Below are 12260 nucleotides of genomic sequence, written 5' to 3'. Positions count from 1 at the left end.
CAAATTTTTGCAGCAGCAACATCACTCTAGTTAGCACATTCATTCACAGCTAAAACCCCTTAGGTAGTGTTGAGCACCTAAACCCACTAGGAATCAAAATAAATCACTAAAATGGGGAAAAGGATGGAGACAATTGTTGGAGACCTTCCAACAATCTGGTGGGACTCGTGTTTAATACACATAGAGAACATGTTTGCAATATCTAAAGAGTTATACTAAGGATGATTTGAATGCTCAAGTGGCCTGAATGAGGACCCTTTAAATACTTAATGTGTGTACTTATGCATCCACCTCCAGAGAGCCATCTATCAACTAAACAAATCGAGTGGGACACATATATTGACTGCTTCTTGTAAGTTAAAAAAAAAAAAAAAAAAACAACCACACACTAACAAGATAGTATCAATGCAGTAAACAAATAAGGAACCCTCTGAAATCGTGGCAAAAACTGAGCTCAAAAAACCAACTCCTCTAGAAGTACTTCCTACTGCTCCACCATGTTTTTCTACTTGAAATGGAATGCCAAGAAATGAGGCATTTAAGTCAAATTCTGTCGGAGAACAAGGATTCTTGTTGCCTCAAAGATCCTTCTAGCTGGACTAAGAATCAAATTGACATGAGACAGGTTAACAGACCATCAAATTTAATAGGTGTATATACAGGGAATCCACATAGAGGTAGAAATTCCAAAGACTGTCAGGCAAGATGAGGCACATATGTCATCCAGAACTAAAGAAAAGGGGGTAGGCGCCTGGAGCTTCCTAGGAAAGGAATGCACTTCACAGGGTGATAAGAGTATATATTTGGTAACTAGAGGCTTGTCCTACCTCACAGATGTGTCACTCAGATAAACTTTATCTTGGTTAATAACTCTTACTGTGGGAAAAGCCATACAACTTAGACTCTTCTGTGTGGTTAAGGGAGGGGGAAAGTTCTCTTGAGCCCACAAGTTCAAAGTACCTTCACCTTAAATTATCAATGGGGCAAAGTGGCATATTGTGGCTGAGAGGAGGCGTGGGGGCAGGCGGAGCAGGTTGTCCTAAACCACTTCAGTTCCCCCATCTGCAACTTCTATGGTAGTTCACATATTAAAACTTGACCTGGTAGATTTTTCATGCCCTCGATCTAGTACTTTAGTCCTGACAATAGGTCAGTTTAGTCAAGGAAGTTTCACGAGGCAAGGATTCAGCTGTATTTTCAAACTAAGTCTTGTAGTTTCAAGTAATGTTATTAAATGAGGCATTTATATGAGAACAAATGAACTATTGCTAATAGTCACTGAGAATTTCTGAATTCTGGAGGAATCCCGTAGGGAGAAAAGATAAAGGTTTCAATTTGTTTACAAGGTAGGTTTTGTGAAACTCCTGCAAGTCAGTTAAGAGAAAATGTTTGCTTAAATCTGCAAAAAACACAACTATTTTTTAAAGGTTTTATTTAAATTCCAGTTAGTTAACATACACTATATTAGTTTGAGGTGTACAACAGTGATTGTATAATTCCATACAACACCCAGTGCTCAACACAAGTGCGCTCTGTAACTCCCACCACTTATTTAACCCGTGCCCCCACCCACCCACCTCTATTCTGGTAATCATCAGTTTCTTCGATATAGTTAAGTCTATTTTTTGATTTGCTTTTTTCCCCGTTTGCTTGTTTCTTTATCACACACGAGTGAAATCAGATGGTAGTTCTCGGAATTTTTTCGTTTATACAATACTCTACCTCCATCCAGGTCAGTGCAAATGTCAAGATTTCATTGCTTTTTATGGCTGGGTAATATTCCGTTGTGTACATAGACGGCATCTTTCTTATTCGTTCGTTAGTCAGTGAACACTTGTGCTGGACTGTTTGAATCAAAAATGCTCACTGCCACTAATTCTCCAACTTCAACAATTCTGTGCCTTGGAAAGAGTCAGAACACAGAACTATACTCATCATGGGTTGACTGAAGACAGGAAGGTCCCTCACAGCAATGCATCAGCTTCCCTAAAACGTCACCCACGTAGAGTGGATCTAACCATAAATGGGCTTATATACCTGGGATATTAGTGCTTTGATGAGACCAACCACAGGACGTGACTTGCTGATCCTATTAGTGTCCAGAAGGCTTCTTCATCGCCAAAATTTACTCTTATATGTGACATTTTACAGCTAGGCCCACACCTGTGCACCATTCATTACCCCCTCCTCCATCCACTGTCACTGATCTGTCTGGGCAATCACAGTAATCGCCACACAAAATCTGTTCTTCAGTAACACACAATTCGACTGAATCATGAAGATAAAAGATGAATTCCTTAATCCTCAGAAACTCACCCCATTTCCAAAATCCTCATCTCTGTGACATTTACTCATTAGATGACACCACCAAGAGCTGCCTATGACTTTGGTGACAAAAGGGAGCCACCTCCAGTTCCCTTCCCACATTGAAAGGGCTCCTCACATATTCATTTCATACGTCTTATCTCTCTAAAGATGGTGCCATGGTCACGTTTTACTTATATTCTCATTCCACATCCCAGTGCTAAATGTCTGAATTAATACTGTGTCCCACTGGGGGCACCTGGGTGGCTCAGATGGTTGAGCAACCGACTTCGGCTTGGGTCATGATCTTGCAGTTTGTGAGTTTGAGCCCCGCATCGGGCTCTGTGCTGACAGCTCGGAGCCTGGAGCCTGCTTTGGATTGTTTCCCCCTCTCTACTTCTCCCCTGCTCACGCTCTGTCTCTCTCAATGATGAATAAACGTTAAAAAAATAATTTAATAAAAAAAAAAAAAATACCGTGTCCCACTGGCCAAACATCTCTATGATCGCATTTAGGATTTCAGTGAGGACATTCTAGCCGCCAACACGGGCAGAAAATGTTTTTGATGCCTATGTAGCTGGAAACAAAAATGAGGAAAAACAGAACTGGAGATCTAGAGATAACTAGGAAATAAAACAAAATAGAAGCTTTATTTTTTGAAATGCAGAGAGTCAGTTGTGTAACTCAAGCGTCTTCTCTCCACAGCCAGAATTTATGCCAATTCTTCATCCTGTTTTCTAGCTCTTACCTCGGGCTATATCACTCCCATTGGAATGTTTCCCTACTTATGGGTATCTACTACTCAACCCGTATTGTCATTCATACATGCTTACTTCATGTTAAGTATCAAAACAACATTCCCCTCTTATGACTGGGGCCACATACCTTTATTTGGGGCCACAATGTGGTGCTTTAGAGTCCCTGCACAAGGTCCAGATTGGGCCATTGACTACAATAGGTTTAGGTAAACTCTGTGGGAATCTTCTCTAAGCGACACACAAAGGGAAAAGTTGAGGGGGGGGGGGGGGTAAGTTATATCAGAAGTTACACTAGGGGTCGCCTGAGTGACTCAATCCGCTAAAGGACTCAGATCATGATCATAAGGCTTGTGAGTTTGGCCCAGGTTGGGTGCTGCCCTGCTGGCAGAGCCTGCTTGGGGTTTTCTGTCTCCGTCTCTCTCTGCCCCTCACCCTCTCTCTCTCTCTCTCTCTCTCTCTCAAAATAAATAAATAAACAATAGAAAAAAAAGTTACACTAACTTGTGACTCTACAGGGTTGTTATCTACGGACCATACTAGTGAGAAAAGGCCGGTGTTAGTTCAAGTCCCTGCGAAACTACTGGCTATACAAAATGGCTGCCAAGTGGCACCAACATGGAGTCCTTGAGCTAAACGGTCTATAATACCTCTATATAATCTATACTATATCCGTGTACTATCCCACTAGTCCCGAAAAGGAGAAAATGATACAATTGAGAAACTAGGGAAAAAATAATCACACATTATTTAAACTTTAAAGCCACTGAGAAAACGGATTTCTAGGTGTATTATTCCACTCCATTACAAATACGTGATAGATATCATCAGTTTCCTACAACCTCAAATAAAAATGAGATAGGGTAACATTGGTGGTGGGATAATACTTCATTCATTACACATCCATGCGAACACGTTAAAAACCATTATGTTTTAGTAACTAAAATATATTAAGTTCACAAATAGACTAAGTAATGCATTCCAAATCCACTCTATAACCCTTCTTCAAAATACAGAATACAGGCATTCAAAAAGCATTGGTCTCCTGATATAATGATGTGGAAATAGTACTTTCCATAATTTTCAGGCCTGAGGTCCTTCTTAAAAAATGTCTATCTAAAAATCATATGCCGTATGGGGGAAGCATTTGCTATCCTTTCTGACATCTGCGAGGATTGATCCATTTCAACCACATCAACTGACATTCTCTACATCGAATTTTAGCTGTTGTGAAGATACACCAGTATTTTACAAGACTGCCATGTCTTTTTTCTTAAAGACCAGTTGGTAAAATAAAAAATACTTATCATATTCGGGAAATGTTTTACTTTGAATAAATGGAGAAGATTGATGTTCTGAACACCTATCTCATTATAAGCATAAATAGCATCTCCATTTAGATTTTCTTCATATTGTACATCAGACTGTCCTCCATCTTCCATGAAAATTTAGGTATGCAGGAGTCCCACCTAATGAAGGACATCTCATATCTTTGATGCATCAACAATCAGCCACATACTTTCACACACCCACTAGGAATGAATGAATTCTGCGATTTGAGAGTAGAAATACAATAATACTTGCTAGTCAAATATCTCAGGGTCAATGTAAGAAAAAAAAACACATTGAAATTAATTATACCTATGCAAAAATCCATCCACTTAAGCTTTTGAAGCATATTAGCATATATATTATCTAAGTGTTTAGCTTTGTATTTTTACTTATAATGAGTATTTTGATGTAATGTCTAAATAGGCTGACTGACATAATGCTTGCCACTTGATTTGTCACCTCTATTGACATTTGATATTCAATTAAATATTTTCCTAAATATTTATATCTTTCAAGTCACTTTCCTCTATGCACTCTGGTGTTTGCTAAAATGTACATTAAAATGAAGGTCTTTGCTCATTCATTACATTTTCAGGGATTGAATCTGGTGTGCATTTGGATTCCGGTTAAAGGCACTGCAACTCTCTACATGTTACGGTTTCTAAACTGTTTAGATAGCTATGATGTTGAACAAATTGTGAGTTTCGGCTACAGGATTGCCACATTCTTTACTTTTGTGATGTTTCTCCTCAGTATAAAGTCTGTGATGCTCGGTAGGGTTGAGCCTAAAAGTCTTACCAGATTCTTTACATTGGTAAATTTTTCCTCCAGTATTAATTCTGTGATATTGAATGAGGCTTGACCTCTGATTAAAGGGCTTGCCAAATTCTTTATATTTGCAAACTCCTCTCCAGTATAACTTCTCTGTTCAGGAGTCAGGGTTTAGCATTGCTTAAAGGTCAGGCTACATTCTTGACATTTGTATGGTTCCTCTCCAGTAGAATTCTCTGATGTGGAGTAAGGGCTGAGAAGTCCTTAATAGTTTTCTCATTCTTTAGATTTGTAAGGTTTGCTCCAGTGTGAATTCTGTGATGATGAGTAAAGGTTAACCAGAGATTAAATGTTTTGCCACATTCTTTACTTTGGTAAGGTTTCTCTTAAGTGTGTATTCTGTGATGTTGAATAAGATGTGAATACTGGATAAAGGTGTGGCCACATTCTTCACATTTGTAAGGTTTCTCTCCAGTATGAATTCTGTGATGTCGAGTAAGGTTTGAGTGCCTGTTAAAGGCCTGGCCACATACTTTACATTTGTAAGGTTTCTCTCCAGTATGGACTCTGTGATGACGAGTAAGGTATGAGTGCCTGTTAAAGGCCTGGCCACATTCTTTACATTGGAAAGGTTTCTCTCCTGTATGAATTCTGTGATGCTGAGTAAGGTTTGAGTGTCTGTTAAAGGCCTGGCCACATTCTTTACATTGGAAAGGTTTCTCTCTAGTATGGATTCTGTGATGTTGATTAAGATGTGAGTGCTGGTTAAAGGCCTGGCCACATTCTTTACATTTGAAAGGTTTCTCTCCAGTATGAATCCTGTGATGTCGAGTCAGGTTGGAGTGCTGGTTAAAGGACTGGCCACATTCTTTACATTGGTAAGGTTTCTCTCCAGTATGGATTCTGTGATGTTGGGTAAGGTATGAGTGATGGTTAAAAGCTTGGCCACATTCATTACATTGGTAAGGTTTCTCTCCCGTATGAATTCTGTGATGTTGAGTAAGGTTTGAGTGCTGGATAAAGGCTTGGCCACATTCTTTACATTGGTAAGGTTTCTCTCCAGTATGAGTTCTGTAATGGTGAGTAAGGGTTGTGTGCTGCCTAAAGGCCTTGCCACATTCTTTACATATGTAAGGTTTCTCTCCAGTGTGAGTTCTGTAATGTTTACTAAGGATTGAGTGCCATTTAAAGGTCTTGCCACATTCTTTACATTGGTAAGGTTTCTCACCTGTATGAACTCTGTAATGACCAACAAGGGTTGCATGCTGGGTAAAGGCCATCCCACATTCTTGACATTTGTACGGTTTTTCTCCAGTATGGATTCTGTGATGTTCAGTAAGATGTGAGTGCCTGGTAAAGAGTTTTCCACATTCATTACATTTGTAAAGATTCTCTCCAGTATGAATTCTGTGATGTTGAGTAAGGCTTGAGTGGTGGATAAAGACCTTGCCACATTCGTTACAAATGTAACTTTTCTCTCCAGCACCGATTGTCTTATGTATATACAGTCTTGATGACTGACTATACATGTTCCCAGGTTTATTACGTCTGTATGAGTTTTTTCCCACATGCATTCTCTGATGATCCATAACATTGGAGGTCTGGTTAAGAGCTTTGTCACATTCATTATATTTATAAGGATTCTCTCCCATATGCATACTCTTATGTATAATGAGGTTGGAGCCTTGATAAAAGACTTCCCATTTATTACACTCAAAATGGTTCTCTGGAAAATGAGTAATCAGATGTTTATTAACATTTGACCCCTGGATAAATATCTTCTCAGATTCACTGTATTGAGCAATTATGTTTTCATTGAAAATGCTCTGGTAGTTTTGCAGGGTTGACTCCTCGGTGAAGGAACTCTCAAACTGATACCACATAGCGCTTTTTTCTTCATTTTTAAATCCCTGATTTTCAGAAATATTGGACTGAAAGGTCAATGCAAACCTATTTTCAAAATGGTTCAAATAATTATTTTCGGCCTGGACTAGGTAATTTTCCAGATTTTCCAAATTTGGATTCTGCACATACGTATCTTTGATCATTGGATTTGAACCATTGCTTACAGAAACACAAGGCTTTGCAGAAGTAGTTGACTTAAAAAGGGATGTCGTCCAGAATGTTTTATATCCTTCACCGTCTGGGGCGGTGAGATTCTCATAATGGGCAGTTATCTCTGTTTGGATACGTCCTTCATATCTCGGATGCTCTGCACTCTCTCCATCATTGTCCCAGTCTATCATTAAGTGTAAATTCTCAAGGGCACTCTGTTTATATCTACCCAGTGACACATTCTGAAAACAAGATTCTATGCACGGCTTTGGCAGCAAGCTCTGGGTGTCATTTGAAGATACGGCTGAAAGAGATCAAATAACAGGAAAATAAAATCATTTTTATCCAACTACTGTCAGATAAATACACTGACGAATTCTAACATGCAAAATTAAAATCAATCGGAGAGGGGTGCCTGGGTGGCTCAGTCGGTTAAGCGTCCAACTTCGGCTCAGATCATGATCTCACAGCTTGTGGGTTCGAGCCCCACGTCGTGCTCTGTGCTGATGGCTCAGAGCCTGGAGCCTGCTTCCAATTCTGTGTCTCCCTCTCTCTCTGCCCCTCCCCCGTTCATGCTCTGTCTCTCTCTGTCTCAAAAATAAACGTTAAAAAAAAAATTTTTTTTAATAAAATAAAAAAAAATAAAATCGATCAGAGAACGTCAGCAAGACGGTTGAGAAGCAATCATCAGGACCTCATTCTGCCGGCACACAGAAATTTGCATAGAACGTGCTGACCACGTAGCCTAAGAGATCATTCTGGAGTACACGTCGGTTTTCTATATGCCAAAAAGTCAGAAGTACCGTTTGAGAACAAAATTAGCAGAAGGAAGGAAATCTAAACATCAACCACAAATGAACAAAACAGGGTATAGCAAAAAGTAGACAGTGCCAACAAGAAAAGGAGCTGGTGTTCAGAAAAGATCAACAAACGTGACAGACCTGTAACTAAATCAGGGAAGAAAGACAGAGAAGACCAAGTACAATCAGAAGTGAAAGCAGACACATTAAAACTGATATGACAGAAACAAAAATAATTATAAGAGGTGACCATGCCCACAAATAGGTATCCAAAAAAAAAAAAAAAAGAACCTGTGTGTATGGGGTGCCCGAATGACTCAGTTGGTTAAACATCTGAAATGGCTGAGGTCAACATCTCAGGGTTATGAGACAGAGGCCCACTTGGGGCTGCCTGAGGAGTGTGGAGTCTGCTTAAGATGCTCTCCCTCTATCTCTGCCCCTCCCCTGCTCTCCCACCCCTGTACTTTCTCACTCTAAACAAAATTAAATTAAATTAAATTGACTTCTGGGGAGCCTGGGCAGCTCAGGCAGTTTAATGTCTGACTCGGTTTCAGCTCAGGTCATGATCTCACAGTTTGAGGAGTTCCAGCCCCATGTTGGACACCATGTTGACAGTGCGGAGCCTGCTTGAGATTCTCTTGTCTTCCTCTCTCTGCTCCTCCCCAAGTTGCACTCTCTTTCTCTCTCAAAATAAATAAACTTAAAAAAAAACTTACTTGTAAAAAAATAAGTATAAATTTCAAAAGGTGTTACATACCTGACTCCATCATGGAGAAATATATAAAAATAAAATAAAATAAGAAATATGTATATAATTTTTGAGACAGGGACAGAATGCGAGCTGGGGAGGGGCAGAGAGAGAGAGGGAGACACAGAATACAAATCAGGCTCCAGGTTCTGAGCTGTCAGCACAGAGCCCAACATGGGGCTCAAACCCACGGACCGTGAGATCATGACCTGAGCTGAAGTCGGACGTTTCACTGACTGAGCCACCCAGGCGCCCCTATATATATATTAAAAAAAAAAAATCTCAACCTGCCAACAGCTAAGTAGATTAGATTGATAAAGAAATTTTATTTTTCTTTTAAGCTTATTTGTTTTGAGAGGGAAAGGAAAGTGGGGGGGGGGGAGGGGGCAGAGAGGGAGGGAGAATTTCAAGCAGGCCCCAGGTTGTCAACGCAAATCCTGATGCAAGGCTCGAACCCAGGACTCGAGATCATGACCTGAGCTGAAGTCTGATACTTAACCAACTGAGCCACCCACGAGTCCTACTAAAGAAATTTCTACAAACTTTCAACAATGAAAGGTCCTCTGCCAGATGATTCATTTAATGAGAAACAGATGAAACAATGAGAAAGTGCTTCCAATCTCCTCCAACATTTCCAAGAAGTGAAGATAAATTATCAAAACACTCTCTGTGACAGGACAATCACCTGGTTATCAAAGCCAAAGGAAGACACAAGTACACAAGAGTACAAAGTACTACCTGTGAGGAATATTCAATACAAAGACCACAATAAATTAAAGCAAAATGAATCAAAAGCACACTTCGATATTTTACAACATAATCAAGTGGGAATTCTTCCTGTAACTCAGGGGTGTTTCAACTTACAGAAATCAAGAAATTTAAGACTGCACATTAACCAACAGAAAATCAAACAGGACATGATGCTCTTAATTGTCGCAGAACAAGAGTGTGTGAGCATATTGGAAAGCGTTTCATGATTTACAACACTCAATAGTAGGAACAGAAGGAAACTACCTCAACCTAATAAAGAACACAAATGTACAAAAGTTGAAATCTAACATATTCAAAGATAAAAGACTGAAAGTTTCTCCTGTGTGATCATAAACAAGGTAAGGAAGCGACTACACCACTTCCATCGGACAAAGTACTGGAATATTCTAGTCAGAACAGTTAGGCAAGAGGGGCGCCTGGGTGGCGCAGTCGGTTAAGCGTCCGACTTCAGCCAGGTCACGATCTCGCGGTCCCTGAGTTCGAGCCCCGCGTCAGGCTCTGGGCTGATGGCTCGGAGCCTGGAGCCTGTTTCCGATTCTGTGTCTCCCTCTCTCTCTGCTCCTCCCCCGTTCATGCTCTGTCTCTCTCTGTCCCAAAAATAAAAAAAAAAACGTTGAAAAAAAAAAAATTAAAAAAAAAAAAAAAGAACAGTTAGGCAAGAAAACATACAAAAAAGGAATCCAATATAAAAAAATTATCTGTTCACAGATGACATGATCTAAGAAAATCCTCAAGAATCCTTATTTCTTTTTTCTGTTATTTTATTTTTTTGGTCATTCCTTGTATTGTTTATTTCTAATTTTCCCTGCTAGAAAATCCATTTTCAAACTTTTTTATGGTATAAATGCTTATGTTAAGAAAAATTTCAGCAGCACCTGGGTTCAGTCAGTTAAGCGTCCAACGTCAGCTCAGGGCATGATCTCAGTTCATGAGTTCGAGTCCCGCTCCCTGCTGACAGCTGGGAGCATGAAGCCTGCTTCAGATTCTGTCTGTGTCTCCCTCTCTCTCAATCTATCCCTCCCCAGCTTGCGTGCTCTCTCTCAAAAATGAACAAACATTAAAACAAAAAAAGAAAAATTTCAGATAAACAACTTAACACTACACTACAAGGAAGTAGGAAAAGAACAGAGCTGAGATTTAGTAGAGGAAGGAAATGACAAAGAAAAATTAAAAATAAATAGAGATCAGAATAAGCAAAAACATAAGACTGAAAGTAACACAATTTCCATCAAAATCCCAACGCCATTTTTGGCAGGAAGATCAAAGTCTGTCCTAACATTTATATGGATTTTACAGAATGACACATACACAGAGCAATCCTGAAAATACATCGAGATCATGTTGCTGGCAGCACACTTCCTGACTGAAAGCAACTACAAATCCGTAGCTATAAAAATAATGAACTACAAACATAAAGAGAAGCATACAGTAACGGAAACATGTAGGTGAGTCACATGCGTACTTCTCCAGTGTTAACGTGTATGAGAACAAAGTGGCAATCTTGTTAAAATTCATATTCTGCTTTGGATTTTTGTAGGTGGGTTCCAAGTCTCCACATTTCTTATAAGCTTGAAAGTGATGCCAACCTTTGGCTCAAGAGCCATATTTTTCTTTCTTTTTTTTTTTTTTTTAATTTTTAACGTTCATTCATTTTTTGAGAGAGAGAGGCAGACAGAGCATGAGTGGGGGAGGGGCAGAAAGAGAGAGACAGAGTCCAAAGCAGGCTCCAGGCTCTGAGCTGTCAGCACAGAGCCCAATGCAGGGCTTGAACTCACGAACCACGAGATCATGACCTAAGCCAAAGTCGGATGCTTATCGGACTGAGCCACCCAGATGCCCCAAGAGCCACAGTTTTAGGTTCCAAAAATAAACATAAAAAAAGAAGAAATCGAGGATGACTGTGAACTTAAAGACTATTGTAGAAATTACAAGTTTTTTTGTTTTTTTTTTTGAGACAGAAAGAGACAGAGTATGAACGGGGGAGGGTCAGAGAGAGGGAGACACAGAATCTGAAACAGGCTCCAGGCTCTGAGCTGTCAGCACAGAGCCCAATGCGGGGCTCGAACTCACAGACCGCAAGATCATGACCTGAGCCGAAGTCGGACGCTTACCCAACTGAGCCACCCAGGTGCCCCTAGAAATTACAACTTCTAACGTCGAGAACAGAAACAATGGTTCTCGAACATTTCCTACACACTGCATACCATTATAACACTTTTTCATAAACGTACCCATGAATCCACAGTAACCTATGAGAACTGTTCATCTTTCAAAAGACTCTCTTGACAAAACTTCAGTAATAGCAGAACCTGAGTTTTAGCCCAGACTACCTGCCTGTGAATTCACCTAAGAGAAACACGCAGACCATTGTACAGACACAACCTTCAAGGAGATTCACAGGTTTCAGAGTGACTGTGGGAATGGAAACACAATTAAACCACAGAACTCATCCACTACAAGAGGTAATTGAGGATAAAACATAAAACACAAAAATTCCAAATTTCAAGAAAGGAATAAAAATGGGGTGCCTGGGTGGTTCAGTTACAGCTCAGGTCACAACGTCACGGTTCGTGAGTTCAAGCCCCCACACTGGGCTCTGTGGTGACGGCTCAGAGCCTGGAGCCTGCTTGGGATTCTGTGACTCCCTCTCTCTTTGCCCCTCCCCCGCTTACGCGCTGGTGCTTTCTCTCTCAAAAATAAACATTAAAAAAAATTTTAATAAGA

The 12260-nt window shown here is 40.0% G+C and overlaps 1 protein-coding gene across 2 annotated transcripts in view; it reads right to left on the bottom strand.

The window, feature by feature from the left end:
- Window positions 1-383: 383 nt before the first annotated feature.
- Window positions 384-12260, bottom strand: part of LOC125915493 (zinc finger protein 345-like) — a 78215-nt gene continuing 66338 nt past the window's right edge. Inside the window, exons 6-7 of one of the 2 annotated variants that reach the window (XM_049621374.1) lie at window positions 6391-7521; window positions 384-1901 (exon numbers count right to left, since the gene is read on the bottom strand). In XM_049621374.1, coding sequence (XP_049477331.1) covers window positions 1873-1901; window positions 6391-7521 — 1160 coding nt within the window. In that variant the 3' untranslated portion in view covers window positions 384-1872. Of the gene's footprint in view, window positions 7522-12260 lie in introns of both variants that reach the window. The other variant, XM_049621373.1, reaches the window with a different exon arrangement.

This window comes from Panthera uncia (genome assembly GCF_023721935.1).
Source record: "Panthera uncia isolate 11264 chromosome E2 unlocalized genomic scaffold, Puncia_PCG_1.0 HiC_scaffold_19, whole genome shotgun sequence".
NCBI classification, from domain to species: domain Eukaryota; kingdom Metazoa; phylum Chordata; class Mammalia; order Carnivora; family Felidae; genus Panthera; species Panthera uncia.
Note: the sequence above shows the minus strand (reverse complement) of the source record. Positions and strands in the feature narration are given on the sequence as shown.